The following is a 19224-nucleotide window of genomic DNA, read 5'->3' on the forward strand; positions in this document are numbered from 1 at the left end:
GTTCTAATGGCTCTAAAAGTTTTCTAAAGAACTATTAGGATTTGTTGTTTGCAAATCGTAGGGAAATATCCTCAGTTTACTGCAAACCAAGAATAGTTTGCTTAGATTTGTGCACTTTTCGCTGTGTGAAATTCACAGTAATCGAGATCAAGTGAAGCTTTCTTTGTTTTTGCGAAAAATGTGAAAAAGGGGAATGCGTGCATAATTCATACAATTGATATTCGGAAGTGTTAAGGAACATGTCAATTGTTTTCGTATTCACGACATCCAGTTATGTCTCTGACATTACCCACCCGCCTTTTTTTTTAAATTTGAATCTTATATGTATCACTTATTCAATCAAATAGCAATTATTTGATCTATATATAACTGCTATATAGAACTGGGATGACCTCCATTAAAAGTTATATATAAATTTTATACAACTAGTCATATGGTATAGATAACCCTTGTTGCGTTTGTGCTCAGTTCATTTAGCATATTTAATAGTTAGCACTATTAAAAACAAAATAAACAACAAATAGTAATAGTATTTAGCGGGTAATAGCACCACCGATTCCCTCCATCGAAAGTCAAATCTTATTCGTCAGCCAACAACACAAATTGAACAAGATAATAACACACAGGCCAGCAACTCTGGCATCACTGCTTGTTTACGAACCGCTTCCTCGATAAACGCACGATGTAAAACATGCGGACACTAGCTTCCGCACAAACGTCAAATAGCACAGAAAGGGAAAAGCAAAGAACATCCACAGTCGGCTCAATCAGTCATCGGAGGCGGACGTCAAATTCACTCCGCAGTGATACGAAACAATTCGCCGCTATCGGCCATTCTACATCATCTGAAAACGTGGCCGTAAACAGCTCGAAGATCCGTCCACAACGACCAGCAAGAGGAAACCAGCTAACGAACTGGGTAGGAAAACGACTGCGACGCTGTTAAAGCAAATCTAGCGCTAGGAAAGAGCAAGACCCCAAACGCGAATCGACGGGCACCAAGCATATTAACGGACACCCCGAAAGGGGTTTTGTTGTTTTTGGTTCGCCTCGCATTTCTTCGGCGACGGCTCAATTCATTGCGTCGGCAGGCGTGCTATCATCGACCCAAGCGGCGCGCGGACAGACAACGATTCTCGTACTTCAAGTTTGGTGGACTGACCCTCTCGTTTGATTCGAGCATTGTTGACGGTGGACAAAGCGGAAAGTTTGCTGACGCATACGGTGCGAGAAAAGTACCGTGACCGGACTTAGTGCTTAACTCGCGGCGTTGGATTCCGGCGAGTGAATGCTGACGGAACGAGCGACGTCATGGAGCTGCAGCTGATAGATCGCCGGAAGAGAGCAGCCATTGTGTGTTCGCCGTTGGAAAAATGGCGACGTAATTGAGATGATATAGGTTAAGTTCACAAGTCTCCGGTACCGTGAGTAGAAAATCACTATTGTAAATATTATGATATAACGCTGAGGAAAGTGAAAAATTCAGTGACGGTGGAGTAAGGAAGGTATTGTGAGGTTATGATTTGTAGAGGATGGAAAAATAGAGAAAGAGTGCGAAGAGCAGGCCAGTTTTGAGCGAGAAGGTAGGAATGTAGGGAAAGGAGGAGGAAAGTACAGTTGAGTGAGGTTATGATGATGGCTTATGATTGAATATAAACGCATGAAATGACACACCGACTTCATTTTGATTTGTTTGAGCAAGCCTGGAGTAATAACCTATCTATATTAATTCGAAATAAATATAATATGCGCTTCATAAATTGTTTCAATGTATGTTGTGTGGATATATAGTAATGGTTATAGGGCGCGCCAATAAATTTGACTCAGACTGGAAATTTCATACGTTATATGAAAATCTTGAAAAAATAACGTTACGAAGAGTTATATGTTTCATAAGATTTTCTTATATTTTTGACATGATGTTTAATACACTTTGTAGCTATCATTGGAAATGCTAATAGTGAAAAATCGTTAGAAAATCATATAATGTGAAAATGAAAATTTTGCTCAGTGTACTGTGAAACCGTTCTCTGGAATGAATATGAATGTAAGTTCCCTTAGAGTGACTATAATCAGAGTGGCGACAGCTGTTCGTTTGGAATGACAGCTCCCAGTTCCAAACGAGCAAACGACCTGTCAATTCAATGTAAAGCTAATGGAATGTTTTGAATTGTTGCCAAAATTACGGATGAGATGTCGTCACTCTGGTTATAGGCACTCTAAGTTCCCTGTACACACATATTTCATAACCTACCTATCCTATGAGTGCACTCACTATAGTATTGCACAATTCGAACGATTTCAATAGCGCAGATAGTTTAAACTCGTCAACTGCTTCGAAGGTTATTACTTCCTCGAACGACGTTTCCTGTTTGAATGATGTAACAAAATGATATCTTAGCTAAAGTTGTGTATAAATATCACAAAATCTACCAATATTTGATTCCATGAAAATATTTTAGAATCAACATCCATTAATTTGAAGACTTAGTATGTTTGATTCAGTTTAATTCAAGAGGGAACCTATTTTTTTTATTTGAATCTATCTAACGGCATATTTGATTCAAATACATTACACTGTAACAAGCATTTGAACAAAGACATCATATTAACAAGATATCCAGCTCTCACATTTCCCGAACAAATCATTGGCAACATCCTTTTTTGCGAGCATGTCGCCCTCAGTCGAGTCCGTATCGAATCTCGTACATAGAAGTAAGGGAGAGAAATGTCGTGCGCGCCAAAATAGCAGCACTGCGCATCCATACAATTGACATGATAGGTTCACGCAGAGAAATTGAGCATGTTTAAAATAACAAAACAGTTAGTAGATTTATAAATTTGATTTATATTCATTTCAAGCTGGAATATGATTGTTACAAGCCAATTTCTCTCTTTAGCAAAAACAATGATCTCTGTTTGATTTGAATAAAAATTTTAGTCTAACCAAACCAAAAATATATTTGTTCCGGCTGAGTTTATTGTTGAAATAAACTGACTATTTTTTACATGTCAACCAAAGTTGAGTTAATATTATCGGCAATGTCCTCGTTTACTCAATCCTGCTATACCTTTATGTCAAGAAAAACTTGGTTCAATTTATTTACGATGTTATTTGTGTGATGATACAACTAAGTTTACTGTTTATATGAACCATGTTAGTTACCATTTCATATAAACCATATAAACCAGAACAATTTTTTCTCGCGCGTATAAACCATAGCATTTTTGTCTCCCGCGGAAAAAGTTTGTACGCGTTTCATGAGTAAAATTTGATCTGCTTCTTTCATTTTCTGGGGGTTTCAACAATTCAAGTGTATGTATTGATAATTAAGTATATTTTAGAAATTTGCATAACATTATATAACACATTTTCTTTACAAAAAATATTTGATACAGGCTCTCTATTTTGACCGGACTGATGGAGCACCGAATCGTTTGGATGCTATAAAAATAAAAAAAACAGGGCTTGACTGCGGTATGTGAATTACTCGATGGTGTATCAATGGGAATGACGAAACGATCAAATGTCTCAAAAAATTTCAAAATTCAAGATAATCGTGTTTTAGAAATTTTTTAAATTTTTAACCAATTTAAATCGAAATAAAAATAGTATAAAATATAACCTTGTAAATTAGTTTGAAAGAAATCATTTTATTCTTGAAAACAAACGAAAATGTATGATTGCAACAAACAATAGCGTTAGTTGAAATAGCTATATTTTAGGTCATTTATTTCAACTGGAATGTTTGTGATTTCAAAGCGCAAAAGTTCTTAACTTTATCTGAAGTTCGTTAATTCATATCAAATTTTTCAAATTGAATTCACTGTGAAATTGTGAAATGAAAGCAGCTGGAAGTTTTATATGGGCGACCTATAATAGAACCAAAATTGAAACAAACGTATCCCCAGCCAGCCGTTCTAGTTTTATTTATTCGAACAGTTCTACCGACGACACTCCGAAGAACAATCAGAATAAAAAGTGATCGTGAGCGATTTACCGTCTGTTACCAGAAATATTGCGGCCCCTTGATAATGATTAAAATAATGTTCTTGAGCAACACTGCTTAAGTTGCTACGAACTAGTTACCTAGGAGTCCCACAATAAATAAACAAACCATCTGAAGAAGTTCTATAAATTTCATTTTGATTTTCATCAGCGCAAAAGTTAATAAAAACTCACTAATTATTCTGAAGAAATACCCAATTTAAGGGCAATATAGCGACGAAAAATGCTATTGGTGGTAGAGAAAAAATATTTCAACTGAAAAAAAACGAAATAGTATGAAGAAAAGGATTGATAATCAAGACAGATTGATTGTGAAAGTTGTACGTTAACAATGACGTTAACAAAGACGAAGGAACTTGTGATATTGGTCTTCTAAAGATATTGATTTAGAATCTTTTACCACCTACAAGTATACCTATGCCGGTCTGCACGAAACGAAGATGACATTTTATTGTTGAAATGTATCAGACATCCTTGTCATAGACTACTTTAACAGATTCCAGCCGCCTTACGGAAGACCGTAGTTACTACTTATTTTCTGCTTGGGAAACAAATAATGAAATTATTTGAAGTAGACCAGTTTTTACGGGTGGCTTTTGATGTGTATTTCAAAACTTCAAAACCTATAATTTGTATCATATTTTTCTTTGCATGTCGTAGAATAGTATTGATATATCTATTTTACTCCGCTTTATCATTTGTGTACTAAATTTTGATTATTGGACAGATGACTTCAAACTTTACCACCTTTTGAAAACTCATTAATAAATCAGATAGCAGATACCGACAACACATTGAAAGTACCCAATACAATAAATCTTGGCCATATATGGCAACCTGATAGCGCTGGTTTCGAAAGCCATTTTTTGCATGATCGAGCCCCGGCTAGTGCTCACGAAAGCCTCTATCTAATTAAACTGATCGATCTACGGCTCTAATATGTGATAAAACTGGAGAACTTGCAACTAATCGCGAAAAAAGGATCTTCCCTTCGAAGCAGTTTGTATTTGTTTACATTTCTCCAAGGTGACGAGAACTGTTATTCAAAATCAATAAATCATCATCTGGTGTTGCCAGTTTCAATAGTTTTTCAAACGATTTCATTTTGATATTACTAGAGTGACTATAATCAGAGTGGCGACAGCTGTTCGTTTGGAATGACAGCTCCCAGTTCCAAACGAGCAAACGACCTGTCAATTCAATGTAAAGCTAATGGAATGTTTTGAATTGTTGCCAAAATTACGGATGAGATGTCGTCACTCTGGTTATGGGCACTCTAGATATTACCAGTTACTGAGGGGTAGTTAAATTTGCGATACAGTTTCGATAGACGAGTGGCAGGTCGTGTCGTCGGTTCTACTGTCAAATTTAAAACTGGTATACGCTGCCGTTCTATTTTTTGTATATTTGAAACACGAGTAAAACACTGCTAGGGCTGCCAGTTTTTCTTGTTATAAAATCTAGATTTAAATTTTTTAACTGACATAAATTATTCATTTAGAACTAGAACACTCCTGAACATGCCCTTAGAGCAAATTCAGCAGCTGCAAGATTCATATGGGTGGTCTATAATGTAAATGAAACTGAAACAAACGTATCCCCAGCAATCCGTTTTAGTTTTATTTATTCGACCAGTTCTATTGTCAAATTTTAAACTGGTATACATTGCGGTTCTATTTTTTCTATATTTGAAACACTGATAAAACGCTGCTGGGGCTGCCAGTATATTTTGTTATAATTTCTAGAGTTAAATTTTAAAACTGACATAAATTATGCATCTAGAACTAGAACACTCCTGAATATGCCCTTAGAGCAAATTCAGCAGCTAGAAGTTCTATATGGAAGATCTATAATAGAACAGAAACTGGAACAAACGTGGGGATACGCCGTTCTAGTTTTATTTATTCGACCAGTTCTTCTGTCAAATTTAAAACTGGTCTATGATAGGGTAACAGAGGTATTTTGGCCACTTCATATATTTTGGCCCACCTAACAAACTTTATCGATTTTATCGGATTTAATTGATGTGAAGTAACTCATGTTACATAAATTTGAAGGTAAACACATTAAATTACCTATTGCGGAAGGGTTTTTCAAAGATATTACAACATTTGGTGGATATTTATTCAAAGTGGGCCAAAATAAAATCAATCCTAAAGTGGGCCAAAATACCTCTGTTACCCTACCGTTCTATTTTTTGTATATTTGAAACACGAATAAAACACTGCTGGGGCAGCCAATTTTTTTTGTTATGAAATCGAGATTTAAATTTTGTAACTGACATTAATTATACATCTAGAACTAAAACACTACTGAATATGCCCTTAGAATCTTATGTGTTCTATTTCTCTACGTATTCCAGTTTCCCGAAGTGATTTCCTTTTTAGGGCATATTCAGGAGTGTTCTAGTTCTAGATGCATAATTTATGTCAGTTTTAAAATTTAAATCTAGAAATTATAACAAAATAAAGTGGCAGCCCCAGCAGCGGTTTATCTGTGTTTCAAATATAGAAAAAATACAACGGCAGTGTATACCAGTTTTAAATTTGACAGTAGAACGGGTCGAATAAATAAACCTAAAACGGATTGCTGGGGATACGTTTGTTTCAGTTTCATTTACATTATAGACCACCCATATGAATCTTGAAGCTGCTGAATTTGCTCTAAGTGTTTTTAAATATATTTGTACCACCCTCCATGTCTAGCATCATGTATCATATTTATCATGATTTTAAGCAAATTTTGTGGAGCGTATATTTGGAACCAAAATAAAACTTGTTTTCCTGAAATAAAAACAACAGTAGTTACGATTCATCTGTTGATTTGATAGCGATATGGATGCTCAATGTTGAATTTATCTGCAAAACATGTGAATGAAAATGTTATTCGTATTGCTCTAGGCAAAAACATTTCTCATAACGCTACTACGGAGGATTAACTATTTTTCTCAAAACACTGACTTAATGTGCGCTGTGTATTCGTGTTTTCCTGGTTACGTTTGCTATTAATGAAATGGTTTTATTGGCTCACTAGAGGTATGGTACAACAGTTTGAATAAAAATTAAAATAAATATGTCGTTTCCTTAGAAAAAGTTAAAATTGCATCGATATTCGGAATAGACATCGGGATTGGTGGTCTACCGTTAGTTGTATACCAATGAACGACAGGGCACCAATTAACTGCAGTTGAAGTAGACCAGTCAGCAAAAATATTGAAAACATGAATGACTCTATAAACTTGACTAGCACCTCTGATGAAATTATAACTTCCTGGTATCAACAAATCGATCGACCAAATAAGTACATGCAATCAACACATACCCGAATTGATCGCGCCAGTCCTGAAGTTGTGGTGGTAGACAACGAGTTGAATGAAGTCCAATTCGTAAGTGGCATGACTGCCATTGTTGATTTGACTAATCTCTCCGACGGTGTCGGAAATACAAGTTATTGCCATCATCGTTCTCGAAATCGGAAGTATAATCGAACTAGAAGACGATTAACTGGGAAAACATCGAATGAACCATCAGATGTGGAATTCGTATGCAATAATGATATCACTGTAGACTTAACCGGTCTTACAGATGACACTGAAACAATGGTTCGAAATCGTATTGATAATGGAGCCATGAAAGAAGAAATAGAATCTATAAATCATTCTTTTTTGGATATAAAAGTCGATCCAACAGATGTAGAACTAGTCGACGAAATGAATGTCGCTGTCGACTTAACTGTCCACAATAATGGAAATGCTACGACGTGCCTTAGCCACGACCAAAAAGTTGAAGACAACTATTCTTCAACTGTGAAGATAAACCATGAGCCAACGGATGTTGAATCAGTATGCGAAAAGGATGCTACAATTGATCTCACTGATCTCACAGATGACATCGAATTTGATGAAAATGTAAATGATGTACGGCATAGTATGTTCATACTGCCCATAATTACATAATAAATTACATGGCATTATTAGAAGTGGTTTATTATGCTATTATGGGCAAATATATAAACTTTACTTATACCTTTCTCAGTCTATTTTAGTCAGTACAAATGAAATGAAACGTTTTCCATATGGACATGATGAAAAAGTGCAAAAGGGCAGAGTTAATTCCAGTAATAACTACCGGGTCGGTATTTTTTGCCCAAGGCCTTTCCGGTCTCGCTTGATGAATCGTATCATGGCTGTAATGGATCGTATTCCTGTTTCCGAGCCCTATCCGCAGTACAAACGCAATGGTTATTCTTTGGATACCATGTGGTTTCTAGCGGCGAACGAATTTTCATCGTCTTGGATGACCGCCACTATAGAACGTATATCCAAAGAGTCCTACTGGCGTAGGATTCCTTTGCTAGTTGAGCCGTGGAACAACAATTTTGTTGTAAAAAATGTATTAGAATTAATACTGCCCTATATTAAATACCCGGGAAATGGAAAAGGAATGGTAATCCAACGTTTGCGCAAAGCAAACCAGGCTTATGGATCAAATCGTTGGAACCTGATGGGTTGCAAAGCAGAGAACCTCAAAATTCGGATCTTGTTAGCTGTGAATGAAAAAACCATGCTTTTGTTGAAGAAAACACAGTTTTATGTATTCTATGGTTTTAGCCAGTACCGATGTCGAGTTCTCAAAGCAACAACAAGATAAAAACAGCAATATTAGTTTTGTAAGTTGATTAGTAGATACATAGTTCGTGTTATATTTTCTTTTTATATTGTTCTTTTATATCTTGAATTCTATTTAATTGCTGTATAATATGAATTACAAATCATGAATAAACTATGTTCAAAATTTGCGTTTTACACACACACACGTATATATATATATATATATATATATATATATATATATATATATATATATATATATATATATATATATATATATATATATATATATATATATATATATATATATATATATATATATATATATATATATATATATATATATATATATATATATATATATAACCAGTCTGTGTGAAATCTGTGCACGTTTCACGTTATTCTATGCAAAGTGTAAGATAGAAGGATTGTCGATTAGACCGTAAAAATCGAAATGCAAAATTTCGCATCCGATCGGAACAATCCGATTCGAATGAAATTCAGAATCGGGGTGCTGACTTATATGGGAAAGCGCACCATCTAAAGCGTGCAAAACACTTTTTCAAAATTCGAAATTACAATTAATAGAGTTGATCACCTATGGAGATGAAGAAATGAATTCGTTGGCTTCCAAATATTCTGTTCTTTCAGAAATTGTTTGAAATTGGATTGCGGATTGAAGCGAAAGAAATGTAAGGCTTTATTCATTAACCTCTGAAAAATAGCACAAAAGTGAACGATTGCTACCTTGAATACATGCAAAAAAGTTACTGCAATTCCATTAAAGAGTTTGTTTCCAACGAATTCTAATTATTTGTACTCATACGGTTTTTGCAAAAAATATTCAAAATTTTTTAAGAACACTGAATATAAATTAAACCTTTTTCTTAAATGCTTCCACGAGTATAGTTTAAGAAAATGTTTACAATATCAACCATTTACTGCTCCTAATGGAGAAAAACATCGATGCATGTTTCGACTTTGGCTTCAAATCCTAATTATAAATTATCGTACAAGTTCGAAGTACAGAACAAATTCCGTGTGAACTTTCTCGCTGCTTAAGAGTATGCGTGGTACTTTTAGTAACTTGAAAGTACAGAACTAGTTCTGCGTGATCTTTTTCGCTGCATAAAAGTTGAACAATGTATTCTAGAAGCAGCTTAACATAGAAGTTCGTTCGGTTGCGTCGCGCGAACTTTCAAGTGTGGATAATTAGTAACGAAATAACGAGTAAGTAACGAAAATAAATAGTTTCGCTTTTCCTTTCAAGCAATTGAAGTATCACGCTGATTGTTGGAATGGAACACGAAGGGCGGAACTTACGTAAACAAATGGAATGGGTTGGGGGACGGGTGTAGCGTGTTGGGTAAGTCGATGCCTTTCACGAAGCCCACCTGGGTTCGATTCCCAACCCCGCACATAGAATCAGAAGGTTAAAACCTCTAAAATAAAAACAAAAAAAAGGAATGGCAGTCTCGCTTTTTATAGTTCTTTGTATTAATAAGATTATGATTTTTTGCAGAATCCGAATCCGAATTTTTTTGGCAAAATTGTTAGATTTTGAAGCATTTATTAACTTTCTAACGACAGTTCGACAAACAGATAGCACTGCAGTTCAAACGATGATGTTTTCGAATAAAGCTGTCAAAATACATAGGAATGTTGATTATCCAGTGAATTTTCATTAATTTGCGGTTGAAATTTCGAATTCGAATGATTGAAAAATATTCTTTTAGAAGATATTCTTTTTGCGCATTCGGATTTCGCTACAGATTGGTAATGTTGATTTTTCTTGTCGACTCTGTACTGGGATAATAGGTCTGGTCGTTTATTCCACACAGTAGTTGTTTAAACCTTTAATTTCGACTACGAAAATTGGTTACATAACCTCACCTAGTATCAACGACGACACGACCAGGCACTTCGAAGAAAAATCTGCATGAATCATGCATAATGGCTCCCAATAAAGGTTTGCTATCACGAGTAATTTTTCCAATATATTATAACCAGTCGACATCTCCTTGTTGCAGACGGTAGTGCAGCCACGAAGAAGGTAGTTGTAAACTGTTTTGTAAGACATTAAATTCATTGTTTAGAAATAAAAGCAATTACAAAGTCAAATTGCAAGATATATTTGTGTGTTTTCTATTGTCTACAATATATGGAAATATGAGATATACAACGATTGCCAATTGACATAAGTTAAAAAATGCCCATTTTTAATGGAAATGTCATTAATAAAAACCATGCCACTGTTAGTTGTTAGTTAGTTTTCCATCAATAGACCTTATCATCTCATAAACTGTTTAGTGCAGTTTTCAATAATTTTTTTTTTAATTAAATTATCTTTGATTAGATTAGCTTTGCTTTTTCAGTCGCTAACTTACGTGTCATTTTGAGTAATTTATTTACTTCGATCGTTTTCGGTGGTGATCTAGGATGACGATTCATTTATTTCGCATATGAAAAGTGATTCAGGATTTGTTTTCTTTGTTTGTAATTATATCTGCATTTGATACTTGATTCCTATATTGCTCTATGTGATAAATTGCTAACATTATCGTTTTCTTGGTTTATAAACTAAAACATAGAAAGCGCTGACTTGTTCCGAGTTTTGCGTTTGAAAGCCAGTTCGTAGGAGAGAGAAACTCGATTTGTCTACTTTTGTAAGATTCGCCCTTCTTTGAAAAACAGCTGAGTATATGAATTTGAGTCGTTGCCACTTTAGTCATGAGTTGTGTTCAATGAGTGTGTAAAGACTTCAAGATTGATTTTATCTGGCAACTCTGCATACAAATTATGTTTTTCATATCTCTGACGTAAAATTTCAAATTGTGAAAAATTGTTAAAAAAAGCGTTTTATAGTCGGTTGTTGTATATTAGGTGTTTCCTTTTTGGAAAGGAAGCTCAAGATATGTTTGGTAGATCGAATACTGGTGGCCGTGGTCAGCATACGTCTAACTTTACGGGCCATTCGGCCGGTGTTGGAACGGCTTCAGTAATGGCAGCCATTATACCCAATGCCCCGATAAAAAATTATCAAACGACGGGTCCTGATGCTGGTCCAAGTGGAGCACTCGTTGAAGGCGAGTGGAGTTCTCTTAATCCTAATCTATACCAGAACATGTCGAACGATCAGGTAGATTGGGCCGCACTCGCCCAGCAATGGATTCAGATGAAGGAAACTCTTCCTGCAAACATGGTTCCAGCAGCTCCACCCCCGCCGATAATATCAGATAACTACGTTTCAAATAGCAGAGAATCAATACCCGATGGAGCTCGGTCGGGTTCCACCGAACAAGGTGAAGCTCCGATGGAAGTGGAGCGTGAAGAGGATCATAACACTATAAGTAGTCAACACCAGCAAGCCAATGTCTGGGATAATGGAGCTGCTCCTTGGCATTATAACACTTCTACCGAATGGCGGAATCCCGCATGGGAGACTAACTGGACTACAGAAACTTCTACAATGAACGACGCACCCGTAAAATCCAGCTATGAATCTGTCACGGTCAATCCAAATGCGTCAATTGCTGTAGCAAATTGGCAAGCAAAAATGGCTCGAATTTATAAAATTGGTGAAACAAGTCATCCAAGTGAGATTGCGGGAGCGGTACAGCCAGTGGTTCAACATTCGCTTGAGCACCCGAGTGCATCGAAAAGAATACCGGGTCTGATGGATCAAGTGATCAAACTGGATCAAGATCACGTGAATAATATTGATCAGGAAGAGGACACGACACAAACTATCAACGATGCTAAACGAAAATTGTTACCGGCATGGATTCGTGAGGGACTTGAAAAAATGGAGCGAGAAAAGTTGCGTCAAGAAGAGAAAGAAAAGGAAATGCGGCTTCGTGAAGAAATGCTCGAACAACGAAGAAAGGCCGAACTAGAAGCGCTAACTGAACTAGAAAATGCTAGGAAAAAAAGCAAATTTGTAAGTTTGGTTTGTTTGCAAAATAGAAGAAAAAAAATCAACTTGTTTTCAAAACAGGAATCTGATTCCGAAGAGGAGGAAGAGGATGATGTAGAAAGTGGGGAAAACATTACAGATGCTAGAAATCAAGAATCCAGCCCTTTGCCTTACCGTTCACGTGATGAAATTCTCCAAGAACTGGTAATATAAAACTTATTAAAAACATAAACCAATATTGCAAAATACTTTCTTTCAAATTGCAGATGGTAGCCGTGCGCAGAAATTTGACAGAAATTCTACTCGAAGTAACAAATGAAGAAATCGCGCTTGTGGCAAAAGATACTTTGTCAAAAATGCGACGAAAAGGTAGTTCACTATATAACTATTTAAAGCTGTTTTTTAAATCCTTTTTAGCCTGTTCAAGTTGAGGTTTAGCGATGACACGTGCCCGGGAAGTAGACCTAATTTGGACCAGAGTATGAATCCTAACACAATGTATTCTTTCAACATTTCTTCCCCTCTTTTAATAATTTTATATAAATTAATACGATACCAAATCTAAATTCCGTTGCAAACAATTGTACCTTTCTCTGTATAACTTTTATTTTTTGTTGTACCCAAAATACAAATCCAAACTTAAGCACCAACAGCTCAAGCTCTGCGTAAGACCGGTATTGCGACGCTCACTGGTGGACTCGGTAAGTTGATGTTCTATATATTGAAAATGAAAAAAAAAAAGATATTTTTGAAAACGTCCATTGATCACATAAATTCAATTGGAAGTCGATGTGAAGCAAGATTTTCAATTCATCTGCAGACTAATAATGTCTGCAATGTTGGTTGTGAATAATCGTTGGCCGCTTCGTTGTAGGTCTTGGTATTTACGGTGATAGTGATGAGGAAGATGAGAGTGACCCGGATAAAGACTCCGACAATGATGCAGACAGCGATACCGACGACGAAGAAGTGGAGAGATCATTAAGAGTAACTATTGTAATTTTTCGTATTACTTTAAATTACTGGTCTATGCATTTGTGTAGAATACTATCAAATTGCGCCAAAAAGAGTTTGAGTGGACAGCTCGCGAAATAGAGGATCAACTGGCACAAGAGGAAGCACGCGAAGAACGTAAACGACGAGAGTACGAACAGGTTGTCAAGGATAATCAGGATCGCCCACAAAGAGAGAATGAGAGCGACGACGAGGATTACACTGCTGGGAGTAATCGCGTCGGGTTGGGCCATTCCCAGTCAATGGCGGCGCATAGCTCCGCAACCGGTAACGTACACGGGGGTAAATTCGGATCCAGAGACGGTGAGACCCAGCCTGTTAATGATAAACTATATGCCTACAAGCTCGGTAAGTTAATTTTATTTGAGCTAATTTTTGTGAACATATGGGTTATTGTATATAATGTTGCTACTTCTGGGTAGGGAAAATGTTCAGCAGAACAGTGTAATGTTGAAACCATTTGGATCATTCGAAAATTCTGTCACATTGCTCCGGTGTCATAATCAACAAATTCCCAATCTTATTTGCTTTCCTTGGGCTGATCTGAGACAAACCTCCAGCTTGATGGGTTTCTTACGATAGTAGAAATATTAATAACCAGTTTACAACATGGAATTGTTTACCGGGATTCTATGTTGACGAACGTAATGCGATTGCTCAAATGCCGTAATTAGCAGCTATGGATCAAACGGATCCACTATGGTATTAACAGCGAGATTTTTTTGGAAATGCCTTTGCTATATTATTGTTTATTCGTTCCATTTATAGAGCGTCATAGATCATAACTTGGGGATGAATTTTTATTTTTAAAACAACTCGTTTCTAAATCTTGTAATTTGAAAACAAGAGAGTTTTTGTTCTATAGAATTTTATTAAAATGGTGTTTACTTAATTCATGACTGCTTGAACCAGTTGATCAATATGCAAAATTCCCCTAGAGAGCATGGATTTCGAAGAGAAATACATTGGGGCACTGGTCGTCAGATGGTAGGATGTATCTCCCAAGTACCTATCTCATGCTTGCTTGTGTATTGATGACCGACCGGAAGGGTGCAAAGGGTGCAATAACCCTACCGTAGGCAGAATTAAATATCTATCGCAGATGTCTGTTATGTGAAGTGAAACGGTCACCCGTTGGCGAAACAAGGAATTGGTGAAGGTGTAGCAAAAATATTCTTACGTAAAATACGAATCGGAATAAACGACAACGATCCAGGTGACTATAAAAACACTTTGGTTGGAAGCTCGGCACACGGAACTGTAAATCAATTGGTTTCCCAGGGTGTCTTCTAGTACCAGCGCGTAATACAATGGCAATCGATCAGTGACAGAATATGTGCATTGAAAAAGGCCCTTGCATCAATTAAATCATCATCATCAACGTACTCTGTTCCGGTGAGGACTCTGGTGTACGGTTCGCGTAAGAAAAGCGTGGGGCACGCATATTCAGCAAAAGCGCAATTTATCGTTAAAATTTAGTTTTTCCTTGCTGCGAAAAAGATTGTCATAGCAAGGCCATTGTTACCTTCTTTAAATTTAAAAATTAAATCAGAGAAGGTCGCCCACCAGCACGCGCCAGTAGTCACCTGGGTGTATTTAGGCGAGAGCGCGTGAGAGCGATTCATGCGAAGAGAATATGTTTCACTCGCACCAGTTGCTTTAACCACAAGCACAAATTCTAATTCTGTCTATTCGACACTGAGAAGAAATGCGCTTTCCTTTTTGTGTGATGTTCGTTTCTTGCATTCCCTGTGTAGACATAAATTATACACCAGCAGGTATCACTCTGGTGAAATGCCATCAATGCCGATAAGAATTAAAAATCTTCCCGAACCTGCCGGTGTCTGTCAGGACGGGTTCCGGGTAATTGAACCCGAATCTCTGTATGCAAACCCGATCCCGTTTAAAAATTTAAAATTGTTCCCCATACCCGATCGAATTCAAAACATTTTCTTTCTCCAAATTCGAATCTGGGCTCGGATTTGAGTCGGATTCCGGGGTCAAAAACTATCTCTACTATCAACGGTGCACATCACTTGCCGCAAACGAACGTCGACACTCAATCTGCCGTACTGCCGCATCAGTTGCAGTCAGCGCTATCCACGAAAGAACAGCTTGGTACGGCAACTCTTGAAAATAGTTGGTAGAATATATTCACCTTTCCCTCTGGTGAATTCTGTTCGTCATCATCCTCCTGCCATCATATCGTGCTCGACTCGAATCGCTTACAGAACTACACCAATATGACCGACTTTTTGACGCAAATCGACTGGAATGAAGTTCTCGACAACGATGATATCAATGCTGCTGCTTTGTACCGAAACGATCGAGTCGACAGACCCGGCATCCACCATGGCTGACCGCAGAAGTGAGACATTTGAAAACGATCAAAAGAGCTGTTCTAGGGAGATACTCTAAACATGGGTAATTTTCCTTGCGTAATCATTACGTGTAGATAAATCAGCTGTACAAGAAATCCGTTAAGTGCTGCCATGCCAACTACATGAACAACGTACAACGAAAACTGAAATCAAATCCAATTTGGGTCCCTCCCTCGTCAATGAACTTTGGAGATCGTACTGATTCGTGCACTCAGGAAATCTGCCAGATGTTTGCGGAAAAATATCTAGGGTTTTTTCAGAAGAAATCTTAATTCAGCAGCAAATAGCAGCTGCAACATTTAATGTTCCCCTGTCTAATGACTGATTGAACTGCATCAATATTAACGAAGACTCAATACGACCGGCAATTGTAGAAATGAAAGCCTCAACTTCTCCAGGCCCCAACGGAATACCGGCGGTTATTCTTGAAAAGTGTTCGCGTGGAGTAATCTGCAAATTATTTCGAATGGTACTCGCTACAGATGTTTTCCCCAATTTATGGAAAGCTTCCTTCATTTTCCCAGTCCACGAGAAAGGCGAAAAAAGGGTATGAACAACTACCGCGGTATTACTTCCCTCAGCGCTATACCAAAGCTGTTCGAAAAGGTTATACTGACAGCAATTTTCAATCACTGCAAGCAATATATTGTTGATACTCAACACGGTTTCATGTCTAACCACTCTACAACGACAAATCGGAATCGTCGTTTAGCAGCTAAAATTGACGATCATATTTCCAGAGAATTCCTCGCATCATCCGGAATACCACAGGGAAGTCATCTCGGACCGTTAATATTTTTACCGTACTTCAATGATGTCAAGTTTGCTTTGGAAGGTCCTCGCTTTTCGTTTGCTGATGATGCCAAGATCTATCACATTATCCGCAACTTAGAAGACGCAGCCTTTCTCCAGCGGCAATTGTTAATCTTCGCAGATTGGTGTAAAGTTAACCGTATGATTGTAAATCCCGAAATTAAGCACATCCCATATAAATCAAACTTAAAATTTCTCGTATCTCTTGTCGCTGTGTTAGTTTCTTTTCCGTGTTCCATGAGTTACTGCAAACATTCGAAAATAGGAGGATTTACTCAGTTCAGCTCTGAGATTTTTTTGTTCTCTCTATCACGTTTAGTTCTGTGAGAACTTGTATGCACAACTTCTGGAGAGGCTTCAATGGTTTATACTTATGGCAGTTGAAAATAAATTGCTGTCTCAGTTTCAACGTCGAAGCGGTTTAACTGATGAAGCTATTGACAGGTTTGTTCCACGTGCAGAGAGTCAAATTTTTCTCTTGTATCGATGTTACGAAACAAGTTTAATAAAAAATGTAGTCACGAGACGCCACTGATTTGACTAGTTTCTCTTTTTGCCGATACATTCGACTAGATTGTAATGAAAAGAGTTAGAGAGCGTAATATAGAAGGGTATAGGTGAAAAAAATGTAACAAGAAATTATAATTTATCATTCTGAAATTGTCAGGAGTACTATTCACATTGGTTTTAAATTCTTGGTTCATACTTGAGTTATTCACTCACTCTATTCTGTCTAACAAATGTAAAGTATCGATTATCTTGCTTTGATAGCCTTTCCAACAATCGATGGAAGAGTTGTGAATAATTAATTCTTTATTTCCATGTTTTTTATCTGTATCGATAGGACGGCAACGTGATAAGAGGATATCCCGATTCAGCGATCCGAAGGACACAGTTCGGCAAACTCATATAACTCACGTAGCAATTGTTAACCACAAGCCGGGCGAGATTGTGCAACCATTATCTGTACCTAAAGTTAGTCAGTCCGCTGCTATCTCAGGTCCTAGTTCTGTAGCAACTTCTCCTGTAAATTCAGCTCCGCTTTTCCCTGCGGCCATTTCGGCGACAATGCATTTAGAACAGTATCAACGAGGAAACAGCATTACTTCCGAAACACCATCGAATGCATCTAGCAGTCGAGCTTCATCGTCGCACCGGACTGTCCGCGATGAAAGCAGTAGAAAATCCTCACACAAGTCTCATAAAAGCAAAAAACACAAACGATCCCGCCATAGTCGTAGTGACGACGAGGAAGATTACTATGATGATGATCATGACGATCGTTACTCGCAGCATTCGCGGCGATCGCATAGTTCCGAACGTAGTACTTATTCGCGTCGGCGCAGATCTTATTCGCGAGACTCCCGAGACGATGACCGAGATCGCAAATATTCATACAGATCGAAGGATAGGTCTCGATCACGATCACGTGATCGATATCGATCCTCCAGACGCACGAGATCTCGATCACGATCATCGTCGAAACGGAGATATTAAACATGGTATCACCAATAAGGCATGATTGCTGTAGTTGCCGTTTGTAACAAAAACATACTTTTGCATACCCAAATTGATTATAATCTGGCTTTGTTCATTACCTTGTGTCGAATCAATTTAACACCATTTGGATCATCGAGTTGATTTATTTAGTAAATCAAATGAACGATAATCGCAAAATGAAGTCTTCAGGTCTTCGTTATATAGCTACAAATATTGATTCATTTATTAGACATATTCGGACATAATATCGAATTAATGGAGCATGTCAAGTGAACTATTAACAATTTTGAAGATAGAGAGAAATATGTTTCGTAGTACAAGTAAAGGAGATGAGAAACAGTTGATACTAAAATAACACCCTTGCTCCGATTGGTGTAGTAATCTTGTGCAAAATAAGTGTTTCAATGCGATTCATCTATCAAATACGGAAAGTGATGCATGTATATATATTTATAAGGTTCCGTGCGAAGATGTCAATTCCATTTGAAAGAAAAAAAATATTTCTCAGTTCCGAAAAATGCATAGCTCCTGATCCAACACTATAAGATCTTACCAACATTGATGAAGGCTTTATACTAGCAGTGAAAGTTTTCTTGTAGCACGCCTCGCTAGGCCAGCGCGACAGCGAAAATTGTGCACAAAATTTTTAGGTATAAACTGTTTGGAGGATTGACTACATCGAGTCTAGCCTGAAGTGTTCCCTATGTTTTCAATATCGAGCAAATTGAATGAATACAGTTTTCATCAAATTAGTAAGCTGTTAGTGTATTTTCAAACTATAGAACTATAAAAAGAACTCCAGTTTGGTCTGAGATGCAGTAGAACCAACCAACTATTAAAACCAATAATTTTTCGAGTGAAAACAAGAATGGCTTGTGGTAAGTTTAAGAGGTAAAAGGTTTTTAACACATGGATCGATAAGTCCAGAGACTAACAATGGAAAGAACATTTTTTTTGCAAAATTTTTTTTATTCATCAACAT

The 19224-nt window shown here is 37.1% G+C and overlaps 2 protein-coding genes across 2 annotated transcripts; both read left to right on the forward strand.

The window, feature by feature from the left end:
- The first annotated feature begins 6755 nt into the window (after positions 1–6755).
- On the forward strand, positions 6756–8755 carry LOC131425367 (uncharacterized). Its single transcript, XM_058587206.1, has 3 exons — positions 6756–7044; positions 7097–7925; positions 8044–8755. The coding sequence occupies exons 2-3, from the start codon at positions 7230–7232 to the stop codon at positions 8656–8658; spliced, it is 1311 nt and encodes a 436-aa protein (XP_058443189.1). The 5' UTR covers positions 6756–7044; positions 7097–7229; the 3' UTR covers positions 8659–8755.
- Positions 8756–11390: 2635 nt separating this feature from the next.
- On the forward strand, positions 11391–18998 carry LOC131425369 (arginine/serine-rich protein PNISR-like). The gene is made up of 7 exons (XM_058587207.1): positions 11391–12558; positions 12616–12738; positions 12801–12903; positions 13179–13235; positions 13409–13521; positions 13578–13896; positions 17587–18998. Exons 1-7 carry the CDS (start codon positions 11533–11535, stop codon positions 18237–18239), a joined length of 2394 nt encoding a protein of 797 aa, XP_058443190.1. The 5' UTR covers positions 11391–11532; the 3' UTR covers positions 18240–18998.
- The last annotated feature ends 226 nt before the right edge of the window (positions 18999–19224 follow it).

This window comes from Malaya genurostris, chromosome 1 (genome assembly GCF_030247185.1).
Source record: "Malaya genurostris strain Urasoe2022 chromosome 1, Malgen_1.1, whole genome shotgun sequence".
Classification (NCBI taxonomy): domain Eukaryota; kingdom Metazoa; phylum Arthropoda; class Insecta; order Diptera; family Culicidae; genus Malaya; species Malaya genurostris.